Source organism: Numida meleagris, chromosome 14 (genome assembly GCF_002078875.1).
Source record: "Numida meleagris isolate 19003 breed g44 Domestic line chromosome 14, NumMel1.0, whole genome shotgun sequence".
Classification (NCBI taxonomy): domain Eukaryota; kingdom Metazoa; phylum Chordata; class Aves; order Galliformes; family Numididae; genus Numida; species Numida meleagris.
The window spans coordinates 8,204,840-8,220,967 of NC_034422.1; the positions used below are offsets into that span (position 1 = coordinate 8,204,840).

The 16,128-nt window shown below is 43.0% G+C and overlaps 1 protein-coding gene across 2 annotated transcripts in view; it reads left to right on the forward strand.

Annotated features, from left to right (window-relative positions):
• DGCR2 (DiGeorge syndrome critical region gene 2) overlaps positions 1–16,128 on the forward strand; it is a 38,681-nt gene that overhangs the window by 8,803 nt on the left and 13,750 nt on the right. For both annotated transcript variants that reach the window (XM_021412753.1, XM_021412754.1), the window contains exons 2-3: positions 5,838–5,960; positions 14,082–14,207. In XM_021412753.1, coding sequence (XP_021268428.1) covers positions 5,838–5,960; positions 14,082–14,207 — 249 coding nt within the window. The remainder of the gene's footprint in view (positions 1–5,837; positions 5,961–14,081; positions 14,208–16,128) is intronic.

Consider the following 16,128-nt stretch of genomic DNA (forward strand, 5'->3'; position numbering starts at 1 on the left):
ACGAAACTACATGCTGAGGTCACGCAGAAAATTGGAATGCCTGTAATATGTATTATTTATTTATTGGAACTTAGGATACCACTTTGTAGGAACAAGCAGCTTCTCTGATTTTGAGGTGCTGGAGCTGAGAGCAGGTGCTGGTTGTGTTGGGCTCTGAAGAGAGGTGCCATGAACTAATTGTGCTCATCAAGCTTGGCATGGGTCAGGATATGCAGAATCAGTGATAAGAAAAAAGCCATTTTCAGTTTTAATACATTTATTCTTAAATGCGTTAAAATATGAAATGATAGTGGAACATGTAGGTACTGATCTAAAGCACGCAGATTTACTATTCTAAGTAAGACCTGTTGGACAAGGTGAAGAAAAACTGAATAAGAAGAGTTACTGGCCCAAGCACTTGTAGCTAGTGTTTTCCTTACTGATTAATTAGCTTTCAATAACAGTAATTGCCTCTTCAGAATATTTTCTTGCAGGTTGATTCATCTGGTTTGATGCAACGAGCAACTCTTAGATTGAGAAAGCAGGAAGCAGTTTTGTTTTCCTTCAGTCTGTAAACAAACATTATGGCAGAGGATCTGCCGGGTCCAGTCTTGAGAAATCTGAGCAAAACAAGCGACGTACATGAAGTACACATGACTTCAGTGTTCATGACTTCATAGTACATGACTTTCCAGTACATGACTTTGTATGTGAGCTTGTCTTCTCCAGTGCTTGCCTTTCAGTTACAGTAATGGTTTATAATTGAAATAACATTAAACGCTGGCTTCGTGCATTTAATCAAATTTTAATTTCCATACAAATGAATCACAGCAGACAAGAACAATTAGCATAGGAGATGAAGAGTGGCATTTCTTTGTCTTCAGAATGAAACAGATTCAAATGCTAGCTGTGTAAACACTAAAAGCTGGCTTCCATCTGTAATGCAAGCTGCCAAAAGAGTATCTTAATGTATCAGACTTTACTGGCTGATGAATCTCTAAATTAATGAGAAATCAAGTCATAGCAACCAGAAGAACTCAGTCCCTCATCATCAGTGACTGCAGTCAGAGTTTAATCTTTGTATCAAAGCTCTCACCTGAAATGAGTTGTGTGTTTTACGGGCTTTGGTTCAGAGTGATAGCTCCCCTGCTGCATTGCTTCACATGTGTGCCCACCTCTTCAGCTGGGGGCTGAGGGCTCTGGGTTCCTGCATCACTCGTGGCTGGGGGATCCGCGTTAGGAATGCGTGGCTTAAAAGTGAGGGAGTGTGTCAGCGACACGTTTCTGGCTTGGAGATTCTGCTTTCAGGTATTCCCTTTTTCACTGGATCCTGTTGATGGTAAACATCCATGTCTTGGTTGGAATTTAGATTCTGAAAGCTTCAGTGTGTTCACATAATGCTTTACAGGAGGTGTTTGTTACACACGCACCTGACACCAGGCCTCACGTTTTTTTATTGCACATAGAATCTTGTTGGGCTGAGTTTCTTTTCTTTTACGTCTCAGTCTTGCATTGAGGGAATATAGGTGGTCCTGTAAGACAGCAGCAAAGCATTCTCAGTCACCCACGGGCTTGTTTTCTCTGAAGGATTTTGATGGCTATATAGTGCTTGTAGCTAGAAAGGTGCCTGTTCAGGCCCATGTGTAATTGGCTTCTGTGGCTTGGTAGAAAATGTTTAGAGCTTGATGGTTTTTGCCCTTTCCAAAGAATTATTTCCACCTCTGCCGCTTCTCCCTCCCCTGTGGTGGTGTGTCCTGGCCCTTCATGCAGGCTTTCCTCGTGGCATGGATCAAGGTTCTAGTGCCACGCTCAGGGCTGGCAGTGGTGAGGGGGGGACAGGCTGCAGCTGACACGCCTTGAAATTAATGTGGGCAGGCATTATCTAATTTGACCTGAAGCTTGCTGGTTCACAGTGAACTCATCAAATTCATTCAGAAAACGGAACTAGCAAGGTGGACTTGTATTGAATCAATGCTTTGTTTCTTGTGGCTGTTACAGTCTTGATTTGATATTGGAAGCTCTCAATGAGATTTACTGTGTTGAAAAGAGGTGCTGGATATAGATCCTCTCAGCCTTACTTTCGGTTACAACACTTCTGTTGAGTAACTAGTTGTCTCTGTGCTTTCTGCATGGAAAAGGGGAGAGATGAGTAAGAAATAAATTCTGTTTAAAATGAAAATAGGAGGTGTGCTTGTCCAAATGCACGTCTGGTAGACTTGAAGCAGAAAACACAGGCTGAAGTTAGCATGGGACCCAGGGCAGCACACTGCAGGAGCCACGCACCAGAACTTGGCTGTGCTCAGGCCCCAGAAGGAAAACATTCTCAGTTATTCAGATTAATAATTGGACTTATTGGACTCAGATTAATAATTGGTCAGATTAATAATTGGAGATAATTGGACTTGGAAGGACTTCCTGCATCGTTTTATAATGGAGAAAAGGTGCTCACTGCATGAAAGCTGTGCTGGAATTCAGAACGGGTGGGTGGGTGTGTTATCCATCTGTCATGAAATCTTTCTGGTTGATAATGCTTGCTGTAAATGACCACATTGAGTACCTGGCAAAAAATCTGAAGTTAGTGCCCCACTGTGCAGCGGGAAGAAACTGGTTGAGCCTTGTGTTGAAATCCATGATGAGTGCAGTGAGACATCTGGCATTCAGTGTGGAATTGGGAACATTGCGGGAAGAAAAGTTTTCTGTAGAGGCATAAACGGCCACCTTGAAAACTGCTTCCCATAGCACACCAGGGTTTTTGGATTGTTAAAAGTCCTGGTAATTTTGTTGCTTAGTAACTAAGAAAAAATATTAGGCAGCTGAAGGAGTTGGCAACTTGTTTATATGGCACTGTTCGAATGTATTTATTGCCTTACTTGTGGTGCTTGATGAATTAAGTTTCCAGCTATCTTGTAAGTTTTGTTTTAAGCTTCAAATTCCAGCTCCACAGCTAGCTTTGGCAGGACTTCTCTTGGGTGAGTGACTCCAGTGGGTGCACTGTGTTATCTGATGATGTGTCCCCAGAAATCAGTATTGGCATTTGTGGCCTTTGCTCAACAGGAACATAATGCTATGCTGTATGTTAAGCTTGTTGAGCTGATACAAAGCCTGTCAATTTATACTGTGTGTAGTAGAGAGCTATGGGTGATGCTGTTTTCATTGGGCACTTGCTTCCCTTCTTTCCAACCAATGCCAGATAAAATGAGTTGATAAAGCTGGAGGGTTGCACTGTGTTGTTGCTAATACGCCCTTGGAGCAGAGTCAGGCAGGGATGTTGCAGGATGCAGCATGCTGCTGTGCTCCTGCTGAGCCCGTGGTACTCTGACAGCAGCAAGGGCTTGGCTGGAGAGAACCAGCCTTTGGAGTTAATGGGCACGGAGGGTGCCAGGTAGGTCCAGCCGGAGGGTGAGCCCATTTGGTGAGTGCAGCTGTAAGAGGCGGTTGGATTTCCTCAGTGACTGCATCTTGTTTGGAACCACAGCAGGCAGCAAATAGAAGCGAAACGATTTCGAGGAAGCTCTTCCAGACACCTCGTGGTGAATGGGGTGCTTGAGTAATGCAGGGAGATGTGGGCTCAGGGCTAAGAGTGCGGGGAGCGATATTGACAGTGTTTTCAGAACACAGCTTCTCATTTTGCACTGGGCCCTGCCTTCATAAACATGTTTGTACACCCCGTGTATACGCATTGTTCATAGAGGAGTGTCTGTAATGCAGGAAGTAACGACATCGTTGCATGTAGGTGGCATATTTTAATGCCCACGATTTCAGGATGGTGTCATTACTTACCTGACCCAGCTGTGTGTAATTGCACTTACAGCAGCAGTAGTGTGCATGGAACTGTGCAAAGACCACAAGTGCTCTTTACAGGTAGTGTAATGGAGACCTGTAGCTGGGCACAAAGCAGTCTCGTGGGGAAGCATCTACCAGGGGCTCATTGCTTGGAATGGCAATAGATGAACTTGAAGAAACCCGACGGTCCATGCTGATGCTGCACATACATGGGAAAACAAGTTGCCATGATAGTGATAGTATAAAGGGGAACAATTTTAAGCTGAAAGAGTGGAGGTTTGGATTAGATATTAGGGGGAAGTTTTTTACTTAGGGAGGCAAGGCCCTGGCACTGGTGCCCATTGAGGTTGGGGATGCCCCATCCCTGGAGATGCCCGAGGCCATGGATGGGACCTGGGCAGGCTGAGCTGGGAGGAGATGGGGGGTGGGGGCAATATCCTATACCAATTATTAATTATAGGGATACAGCTGTTGTTGAAGGCAGGTGATGGCTTGTTCTATTATGTATGGCCATGTTGTCCAAGTACTTAAATGCATCCGCTGCTTTGATTTAGTTTAGGTGTGTGTTTCAAGAAGGTAACCATTGCACTTAGAGCTTCTTCTCTTAAACTGTAAACTATGATGAGAGAATGTGTACCTGTATTGTGAATCCTCTTGTGAATCCAAGAATCCTTCCCTCCACGCGAAGTGAAAGTTATTACTTAGTTACCTACTTCATTCTTTCAAAATCAGCGATGTGTTCACTTATTTACAAGCCCTTGTTTGATTAAAAAGAAATACATATTTAGTAAGGAAAAGTGCTAGTTCTCTAAACATATCGTAACCTACGTTACTGGAGCTAAGTGAGAGAAAAACTGCAAATTGTTGAAAAGAGTCGGGATGTTGGGAACTAGCACCGTGCAGAAGGATGTGCTGTGATGGAGGTGAGATATTCCTGAAAGATATTTAAGCTGAATTATTAGGTTCTGGCATTTGATAGATGGAATTGGTGTATATATACATAAAAAGCTTTGAAAAATCATACTTTTTATAATGCTAATTAGGACTGACAGAATAATGATGGCAAGTAGGCAGTGCTGTTGTAGCAGCAGGCGTTACATGTTTGCAGATGTTGACAGTTTCTTTTGAAGGATGTGCTGATAGGTGGGAATTCTACAGTACAGCTTAAGCTAGAAAGTGAAAACAGGTTCAGCAATATGGAAATGGTTTTACAAATACTTCTGTGATGTGGCTCTAAATTGGGTTGGACAATTGTGTGTGTCTGGGTGGGTACTGGTGTATGTAATGATCGGAGTGGAAGCTGTGTAGTGAATTTGTTGTGTAATGGCAGCACTTAAAAGCTGTCATACCATGTTTTTGTTAAACCTCAGTTCTGAGAGAAGGAAACAAGCTTTAGTGCCTCATAGGATGTAAATGGGGAACACTGCTCTAGGCTGCTTCTGGGTCCTGCAGCTCTCACTTCTCAATCTGGAGCTGGGCTTGGGAAGGCTTTGCAAATGTGGATTTCCCTCCCTCCTCTTGTGTTAGAGACACCAGCTTATTTGCAGTTATGTGAAAGGAGCAAAAGTGAGACAGGCTATGGTGTAATTGTCTTGAAAATCCATTTTAGAAACTTAAGAAAATATGTTGTTCTAACATGATCAACTTGTATTCTTGTTAGTATTTCAGAAGTGGAAAGCTTAGCACGCAGTGATCTCCATATTCTTTCTGGTTGAGGCTAATACAGAAATAGCGACTGGTGGAGCGAGCTGAATTGAAGCATCTCTAACTGCACAAATCAAAAATCTACCAGACAGATCTTCTGTGTATTTTTAATTAGGAAATATTTACTATGGATGTGTGATAGAATTCTTTCACAAACCCTGGAAGCAGGCCCTGCTGTCTATTAGAGCTGCAGGCATCCAGTTGAAAATATGGAAGTGATCTGAAACTAAGCAGCATTTAACAGGCTGAGTTATCCGGAGCTTTAGCCCTTTACGCTTCAGCAATACATTACACAGTGACCAATTTGTGTATGCTTAGACTTAGAAGAATACATTACATTTGAAACAAAACACAACTTTCTTCTCTTGCAGAGCTCCGCTGCACCCCGGGGCAGTTTGCGTGTCGGAGTGGTACCATCCAGTGCATCCCTTCCAACTGGCAGTGCGATGGATGGCCCACCTGCGAGGACGAGAGTGATGAAGTTGACTGTCCAGGTAACGCCGAGAAGGCTGCTCATCCCAGCACTGCCTTCTCTTTTTGCGTGCCTTACTCTACAAACATTTTTTTCAATCGGCTGCATTATAGTTTGGTTCTGGCAGTCTGTAGGTGTGCTGGTGGTGAGGAGGGTTTCAAGTCTGAAAAAGAGAGTTTCTTCGCAGGGAAAAATCATGTTGCAGTTAAACCGAAGTGACACGTAAGCCTGAGGTTAAGTTCTGAATTACAGTTTGGGTTGCGTGAGTGCATCACTCAGACTGCGCTGGGTGACGTTGCTGGATGAGTTAGAGAGCTTCTATTATTGCTACCTGTTCCGATTACGCTTCATGTGCTTAAGTGGAGAACTTTGATCTGCCAAACAAACTGATGTATTTACTCTTTATGAGCTCATGTATGTTCTCAGGGGCCTGTTCAGCACTGGTGAGGCCTCACCTCAAGTACTGTGTCCAGTTTTGGGCCCCTCGCTGCAAGAAAGACATTGAGGCCCTGGAGCGTGTTCAGAGGAGGGCGACGAAGCTGTGAGGGGTCTGGAGCACAGGGCTTATGAGGAGCGGCTGAGGGAGCTGGGATTGTTCAGTCTGGAGAAGAGGAGGCTCAGGGGAGACCTTATCGCTCTCTGTAACTACCTGAAGGGAGGTTGTAGTGAGCTGGGGGTCGGCCTCTTCTCTCTTGTAACTAGTGACAGGACAAGGGGGAATGGCCTCAAGTTACACCAAGGGAGATTTAGGCTGGACGTTAGGAAACACTACTTTTCTGAAAGAGTGGTCAGGTGCTGGGATGGGCTGCCCAGGGAGGTGGTTGAGTCACCGTCCCTGGAGGTGTTCAAGAAATGTTGAGATGTTGTGTTGGGAGGCATGGTTTAGTGGGGTTATTGGTGGTAGGTGGATGGTTGGACTGGATGATCCTGTAGGTCTTTTCCAATCTAGCTAATTCTATGATGCTATGATTACCAGCAACGGTTCTCTGCTGAAGCTGCCAGATACTGAGCTGCCTGTAGTTTTGTTATGTTTTTAATAATAATTAAAAAAAAAAAAAGTATTTGAACACAGAATCACAAATATGAACATTCTCGTTTGTGTTCTTTATGCACTGGCCAGTGTAATTCTTTTTCGATGGATCTTAAAAGTGAGAGGACTCATCTTTTGTAATTTATTTTTTTTCTGACAACACTGAAGCAGGAATCTGAAAGCATAGCTTAGAATTTAACAATGGCACAATTCAAAACTCTTACCTCTCCAGCACGGCTAAGCTGTGCCCAAAAACTGTTTTACAAAGCTCTTTACCTTTGAGATTCTTAATTTGTTTGGTAGAGAATCACACTCACATCACAGCATTCGGTCTGTCTGTCGTCATTGTGAGTTATAAGCTATTTTAGCTGCAGAGGTGCTACCAAATAGTAACATCAGTATTTTACAGGAACAAGCTGTTCTAAATAGTTGTATTTTTTAAGTGGAAATAGTTAAGTAAATCTAACATTCAGTGTTTGAAGCTGTGTACTCGTTAGCCTTCTCCACACTGTGTGCTGCACACAGATAATTAAAAGAATGTGCTCAGTGCCTTTTTTGTTTTTTAGAGGGCTTTTGGCTGGTTTCTGTGAGTGTGTGTGTTTGCAGGGAGTGGGGAGAGGAACTTCCTAGTTTCTGAAAATTAAGCTATGCCATTAATGCAACTTCTGTTTGAGGCTGTTATTCAGGATGTGGATGTTCTTAAAGACAGCTGCTTTTATAGTTGTGCTGTTATTCTTCCTCCTTCTTAGCTATTTTTGACCAAATAGGAAGAGCTAGGGATCTACAAGTTCTTGAGGTCAACGAAAGTCAATACCTTGGTAAAAAGTCACGCTAATGTTTGGATTTACTCAAAAAGCACTGATATTGAAATATCCCATTAGTCCAAAATGACGTTTTGCCTGCAGTATCAGTCAGCAGTCTTAAGCTGTTGCATGACGTTTGCAATGGGAGGATGATGACTCGTTGACTGGATCTTTGAAGAACGTTTTGGTGTAAGGCTAGGACAAGGATTTTATAGAAGTGCAGTTTCTCAGCGGATGGGCTCAGCCTCTGTTGGGGGTGTAGGTCTCATTGGGCTGCCTGGCCTGACGTGGTGGGAAGACCTTCAAGGAATGACAGCAAGTGTGTGGGAGAGACTCGATTTGTCTCCATGTCCATGCACAGGAAGAGGAGAATAACTGACAAAGAGAGTATTAGAGGGGAAAATGATGGAAAGCATAGAGAAGGAAAGTGCTCCACTTGATGAAAGATTAATTGGATAAGTAATTGGTGGAAAAGGCTGTACGACATTAAAACAGCCAGCAAGCTGGGTGTGGCAAGAACTGAGATATTTGCACAGTAATGCAAGGAGGCAGCCAGCAAACCAGAGGAACGGGAACTACTGGTGTAGGTCGTAAAACTCTATTATACCTGTAGCAGAAATTTAGTGGGATAGCATTGTGACCTGACATGGGCGTTGAAGGGCATATGCTATTCGAACTGTCAAGAGTAAGGACGAGTGTGTGTGCTGCTGTGCATATGAATGGTGTGGTGGAATATGAAGGAGGACAAAATGAATTCAAGTAATGCTGCTGAGGCCATGTTAATGTTGGAATAGCATGGTTTTCTTAAGCTGGGGAAAGTAAGCATTCATGGGACAGACCAACTGCTGAGACACTGATTGGGAAACTAAAGCAGCTAATAATAGTAGCACCAAGTCATACTCAGGAGTGATAACTTTCTTCTTTGGCCATTGAATTAACAAGAGATGATGCAGTTTTAAATTTAGAAAATACCTTTAGATTCAAATGAGTAATTGTAAGATGATTCAGCTAACTTTAAATACTTTGTAATTAAGGTTCTTAATTTCAATAAAGGCAGACTGAACGCTGAAAGAACAAGTTAGTGAAGCCACTTGGGCTTGTGAAACATGGAGAATTAGAACGTCCTGAAATTAAAAGGGATGGAATCTCTCTGAAGCATTAAGAGAAAGCTTGCAAGGAAGGGCTCTGAGTCTGATTGCGAAGCTTTTCACTTTTCAGCCTTTGAGCTGCTAATGGCACCCTGCAACATGAGCAACTCAGGAAACATCAGTGGTGGTGAGTTAGGTTTTTGCGGTTCTGATGAGGGTGTGCTTCAATGACGACTTTGTCATTTTGCTATTTGCAGTGATTTAATGTAAGGCCACTGAAAGTTTTCTGGCACCATTTGTGTTTTTTCAGCTGATTTCTTTCACGTTAGTAATAAATCTCCTGTTGAATTAAGAGAATCATTCAGTAATAAAATTGTGTGGTGACTGTGTGTTGTCTGAAGTACAAGAAACATCCCAAACCCTAAGACTTCTTTGTTAGGATTGTTCCTTTTAACGTCTTCTCCAGAACACGATGAGGCAAGGCATTCATTCATAGACAGTCTGAATGAGTATATTAAATTCCTTTTTTTTTTTGTCAGACCACATGTATGCAAACTATACAGCCAAAAGTTTTAGGGGAAGGAAGATGTCTCCAGCTGAGGTGGCTCATACAATGTTTTCTTCTTCCACAAATTATCACCTGACTTTCTGTTTGCCTCATGGCCAGGAAGCTTCAACACACCTTCCAAAAGTGTTCCAACCCTATGCTTCTTTGCTTAATGATATATTGGGAAAAGCATTTCCGTTGGTTAGTCTTTCATTTCCTTCCTTAATTGGAGTGTTTGTTCACGTATTATGAACTACTTACTGCTTACTGAGACCTTTAAACTGTTGGCATTCACGTACTTTTAGTACATCTCCTTCCCCCCCCCCCCTTTTTTTTTAAAAGCTAACTGATGCTAAATAGCCTCTGATCATTTGCACATCTTTTCTGAAGCCATGCTGAACTCCTACATGATGCATTGTTTTTCCCCTCCCATGTGGTGGTTGAACTTCTTACAGTCAGGGCACTCCACGGGTCTGACTGGTGCTCAGTACAGCAGGATGCTGGGCTGTGTCATCTGTTTCCCGGCCTGGCACAGCTGGTAAAGCAAAGAATGGAGCTGCCTGACCTGAGAGGAATCACCCCCCTCTCTGTGGACATCTGAACTACATTTCTAAATCTTTGGGTGTGAAACTGGATTTAATCCTGAAGTTCTCTCACCTCTCAAATTATCAGTTTGGATTAAAAGCTTTCGGAAGGTTCGGTAGGTAATGTGCTGGCGAGAAAGTTTGAGGCCTAGGGAAAAAGGTAGCTTTCATATTTCATTTTGACATACTTGAATGGAGAGATGTGCTGGAATTCCCTGTTGATGATGGCAATGCAAGGATTCCAGGTCTAGTGTTTTGAGTGTCCAAAAGGAAACGTCAGAAGCCTGTCCTCCCAAGTGCTCAGTGCTAGGCAGCATGCCCTTTGCTTCAAGTGTAGTTCCTGTTGTATTTAATTGCTGCTGCAGACCAGACCTGTCTGAATGGTACATCTGTCCTCATGAAGTGCTTGGCTGCAGTGACCTGTTTGCTGTGGCACAGGAACTCTGGGAAACAGTGCGGCTTCCCAGATCCCAGGATTCACCCCTGCACGAGTCCTGACCCTGCACATACTTCTTTTAATACTTCAGGCTCCTGACAGTCAGTCTCTTCTGTCTGCCCTTTTCTTTTCTGTGCAAAGCAGACTTGGTCTGTATGGTAGCTTGCAGTTTCCCTTCCAGCTCCCCTGGGCGGTGTTTGCCATTGAGCACCATGTTTGCTCCCTCCTGCAGCGCTGCCCAGCGTGCCTCTGTGCCAGCCCAGTCCTGGCTCAGCTGCTGCCAGCTCCCTTTTGTGTGCTCTCAGCTCACGTTCCTTCTGCACTGCTCGGCTTTTTGCATCCTTTCACCACGCTCTGAGGGATGAAGACACTGTGAGGTGCAGAAGGGGAGCATTCCCTGCTGCTGGACGGCATGTTCATCCCTCACTGTGCCCAAGGAAAGCGCTGAAGGAAGCTCCTGTGGGTAAACGCTGCAGAGCAACCTCTGTGGATATATGTGGAAAACTGTGGACAGCTTAACTCTGAATAATGGGAAACCCCTTACTTGTTTCTGAGCTAACCCGATGGCATTTGTCCGCTCCATTTTTCCCCTGCCCCCAAGAGTGAGATAGACTTGTGTGCGTGAGGTCAGATTTTCTCTGTGAGTTCTCAGGGCTGTGCTTTGCCAACTCTTGTTCAGCTAAAAGGTAGTTAGAATGTAAGCAAGATACTCTTTGAAATTCTTCACTTTTATTCTGAAAAACTGTGAGTGGTATTGATTGAGATCTGAAACAGTTTACCACCATGAAGTGTGGTAGGAGCCATCCGGCATGGCAAGCTTTCCTTCTAAATAGGTAGCTTCAAGTTTGAAACAGCTGGAAACAGTCATGTAATCAGACTCGTTGGGCAACTTTTCTGATGGTATATTACTCAGCCCGTAAACATGCTGGAGTGAATTAGAGACTGTTTGTAAATTGGAAGGAGTTGCATGAATGCTAATCATGGCCTGATCCATTTGGAAGCGCTTTGGAGGATGTTTCTGTCCCGCGTGCACTGCTTTGCAAGGGGGAAAGAGAAACTGTGCCCCGTGTGTCTTTCCCTGAGCCCGTTTTTGTCCTTCCCCTGCTAACTGTCTCTTGTGTATTTCTTTAGAAAGCGAAGGATTTGGAAAATAGCTCATCTTCCCTAAATTAATAGCTTTCAGAATATTAACTGTGCACATAAGCACTGAAAATGCGTGTTTTCCTTTTTTCAAACACGGATGAAACATAGGTTGTGGTCTTCTGGCTTAGGCTGTGAACTGAAAGCTTAGCTCGTGGCACTATTCCTTCAGAAGATATAAATATTTTTAATAAAGGGAACAGGAGCAGCAGAGTACACAGAAAATGATTCTGCTGTGTATTGCAACAGCACAATAGCAAACCAGTCCAATGACACCTCTGCCATTTGAATCTGCAACTGCTTTTCATGACAGTGGAGTAATTTGCAGTCTTGTTAGTGTGGTCTTTCTTTATTGCCCTGGAAAAAACTTGTCATCTTGCTTTTTTCAGGGACAGGAAATTCAGGTCAAACAGAAGCAATTTTATATTTGAAGAGCAGCAAATTATTAAGCAGCTGACAGCGCTGGGCATGAAGGAGGAGTCGTGGTGGTGCTCTGTGCCTCTGGAGCCCTGCCTTGTTTTGATGGCAGGGCTGCCGACACGGGCACGTCGTGTTGGCAAATGCTGGGGAAGGAGCAATGGTCTCCTTCTTGGCTGGTGCTTGGTTGAGCTCACTCTGTGCAAGCCGTGGAGCTATTTTTCAAGGCATCTGGCGTAAATTCTGTCAATTGAAGACGTTAATCCAAGTAACCCTTTCTTAATCTTGCATATTAAAAGCGACGAACTCCTCTTTTATTCCTGGAGGAGTTAAATTGTTAAGTACTTGTGGGCGTTGTGTTTAGCAGTGAAGGGTCAGCCATATGGTGTTGCATCTGCTCGCACTTCAGAAAGGGGACTAATGCTTCTTGCGTTTGGTTCTTTTGCTTTACGTGTTACCATTTAATGCCATGGGGAAAATAGGGCTTCCCATGCTGAGCTCGGTTCATCTTCGATACGGCAATATACGTTAATTATATTAAGGCTTTAAAAATAGCGTTAATTAACGATTTGCTTTTTTAATGTCTTAGTATCACTTTGAAGATCATAGTGTAAATACTGCTGCTGAAACATCAGGATTAGCAGGAGTCCAATCCTAAACCTAAAAATAGGTTGGCCTTTAATAAAAATAATCGCTGGTCCACATTGTTGAATTACTTTACCATTTTGTGCCCTTTGAAGAGTACGCAAACTGAATTTCTTGGCACTAATTCCTTTCCTGTGATAAATAGTATGTTCTAATATTGAGTATTGGCATTACTACTTTATTCCTGTGAGGCCATGTGAGTTCATTACACACAGCCATTTCTGAACGGGTGATCTCCATGGACATGTAATTCCTAGGGTAACGTGATAATCAAATATCCCTTGCTTATCCCATTAACGTGGGGAAAACTCAGTGTGCTGGTGCCAGATGATTGCAAAGCTACTCTGCTCTTCTTGGCTCTCATCAGCAGTTTGTCCCAAGGAGTGCATTGTCTGATGGTGGATCTTCTCGAGGTCTGTCCCCTGGGTCACACAACAAGCAGCCTCCAACCATGTTTAAATTATCAGCAAATTGCTGTGGATCTTTTGCTATTTAAAGTTAGTTTGAAAGGAGAAAGTTTGATTTATGTAATTTTGAATGCATTTCAAACAGCTAAGCCCTGTTAAAGAAGTCTATGTAGCTGCTCTTTATTTGGGACCATAGCTGGTTTATTTGGTTTAGTGAGGGTACACAGAGCTAATCCTCTTAAACAGGAAGTAAGCTGATTCTTTTTATAAGAAATATGTCTGCATGGCTCTTTGTGCTGTTCTATTAGCTCAAATAGCAGCCGATAGTATTAGGTGACATACAAGTAGGTGTTTCAATGCTTACATTCTCAGATTCATCATTTTTTTCTCTTTTTAGGTTAATTCCTTATTTCCATGCTAAACTTTGTGTTCATCTCAGTCTTTCTCAAAGGCTTCTCCCCTCACCCTTCCAGCCCTACTACGGGTGGACTTGCTAGTTTTACTGGCTGAGGCAGTGACAGCCCCTGACCCGTGTGCTCATCTGCACATGGAATGCCCCAGTCCCCTTTGTGGAATTGCAGCTTGCATTGTGTTTTCCTGAGCTCCCGAGTCTGCTTGTCTCATGCACCCATGCACAAGCGCTGACGCCCAGGTCAGGGCCTATGCACTTCTTATTTCAGAAATAATGAGCAAACATTTGTTTTAGAAGCTTGAGAAGGATTAAAGCGCCTTGTTCTTCTGGCTGAGGAGAGATGTCCTCTCCTGATTTTAATTTTGTCCTAGGTCTCAGAGAATGTGTTGGAAAATACATTGAAAAAAGCTGTCTATGTCTTTGAGGGGGTAGTTCTGCTATAGTTCAACTATATTTCAGTGATGTCCCTTGTGAGGTGGCCAGGCTGTTATTGCAGAGATCTACCGTCTTCGCTTACCTACCTGTTATTTATCATATATTCGTCTTGAATTTAAACCCAGAGAAAGCTCAGTAAAATCAGCTCTGCTTTGTCTCCCATCTTTCACTGGTACTGACTGTTCCTTCTTGTCCTTAGGCTTGACAGGGGACCAGCGCACTTACCATGGGAAGGAGAATGTGGACTCCAGGCATAATCGAGGGAGAGGAGGAGAGACAACCCGCTTTCACACCGTCAACGTGGCACAGCCTGTCCGATTTAGCAGTAAGTTGCAGCCTGGGAAATCTGGCCCATCTTTCTGCTAATTAGTTTAACAATTCAGATAATAATTTTTAATTTAAGGAGAAATTAATAGGTTTTCTCTTGCATGGGTTTTTGACCAGTTTGAGTTCACGTTCGGTACTTTCGAAGGGTTTTGTACATTTCGTTTATACGTGTGCTGTTATAATGCATGGTTTATATAGCAGACTGATAGATGCATAGTATCCGACTTCCTCTGTTTTTGTGCAACAGAAATTGTGATCTTTTATAAACAGTGGGCCTAGTTTTCTGTAACTGCTGTGAGCGAAGTGATGGTTTCATCCTTCAGCAGGGATAATAGACAATCAGATGTGAACTTGCACTGTTCCCCTGGAAAGTGGGGAATGCCAAAATCAATTGCTTTTGATTGAAGACATTTTGAAGGTATTTTTAAATGAACTAAGTGCATCTCAGATGTTGTGAGTTTCATAGCCTTTTTAAGAGCAATAATATTCTTGAAGAAGAGAAGAACTTGAGGAAATTCTTCTCTTGCATCTCTGAAGGTCTGTTGAGGAAGAGTGTGGTGCCTGAGTAGGTTTCTTCATCTTACTTCCATGTATCCATTGGGAATCTTCAAAAATACCACTCCAGTAACATCCTACTCTCTTGCCTGCATCGCTGCTAGAGCTGCTGTCTGTGTCTTGGTACTAGCCTTATCTAAATACTTATATTCTGCAACTGTCCTTCTCATTAATGATAGCTTGTAGTTACTGATGCCTCTGAATCTCTTCAGGCCCAAAATGTCTAAGTCTTTCCTGCTTCTTTCTCTTATCTTGTTCTCTTTATGCTCCGTGGGTCATCCAGTGATTTGGGAGTGAGATAGCATTGATTAGCCTTGGAGGGATGAAGGAGCAGGCAAGGGAGGGAACATGCAGAGAAGAAGGCATAGCAGGGTTCTGGAGAAGTCAAGTGATTTACAAAAGTAAAAACTCCTCTCTTTGTTGATTTTTAGGATGGGGGTAGGAGAGGAGCAGCTTATTAAGATAGGTATTTTGATGTGTCATGGATTCCAGTAGCTAACTTGTTAGTCAAATTTGTGGGGGACGATAAAGCAATTTAGAAACTGATATAGCAATATCTAAAATGTTCTGCAGTCTGATTGATATTGTATTCAGTTCCATCCTAGTGGCATGACCAGTAAATCTTAAAAGATCCCATTGCTTCTTAAATAGAAGTGGAGACTGAGGAAGGATACGTAAAGGGATTCAAATCTAAATGTGTGCCATTATTTGATGATAAAGATCACTGTTTCTGAAGGGAGTCCTTAAGCTTGCAATGAACATAAAACAGTTTGTGAATTTAAAGTACCTTACTTAGGTGTCATGCAATATTAATAATGCAAATGCAAGTGCTAATATCGTATTTCATGTCTGTTTTAAATTTCATCAGCTTGCCTCTGTGATTTTATTAGTTAACCATCACCTCCAAGAACGCCAGCCATCAAAAGCCCATGGGTCTGTCTCATCCACAAATGCCTCAAGGCTTTTGTTGCATCTTCCCTTCTGAGAGACTTGAGAGAAAGCAGAGACAACAGTTCATACCATCACTTTCCTAATTCCTAAAGATCCACTTTGCAGTGACAATTTTCCAAGGCAAACAACTGTTGCCACAGAACCCCCATCACCTTCAGTGGTAGACTGAGCAGGAACAGGCAAATGCTACTGAGGCTGTTCCTAAAAGAAGGCTGAAAACTTCACAGCAAGCTGGGCTTGTTGCTAAACCACCTGATAGAAAGATGCAGTCATTAAGTTGGCTACCTCTGGTTTATGCTTCCTGCTTCTTGCTGCTTGTTTTGGCTTGGATTGATCAAACTGATTGGGTTTTTAAAGCTGTTCAGGGAAAAGCTTCCTTAGTAGATCATCAGTCTTAAAGAATTTAAAGACTG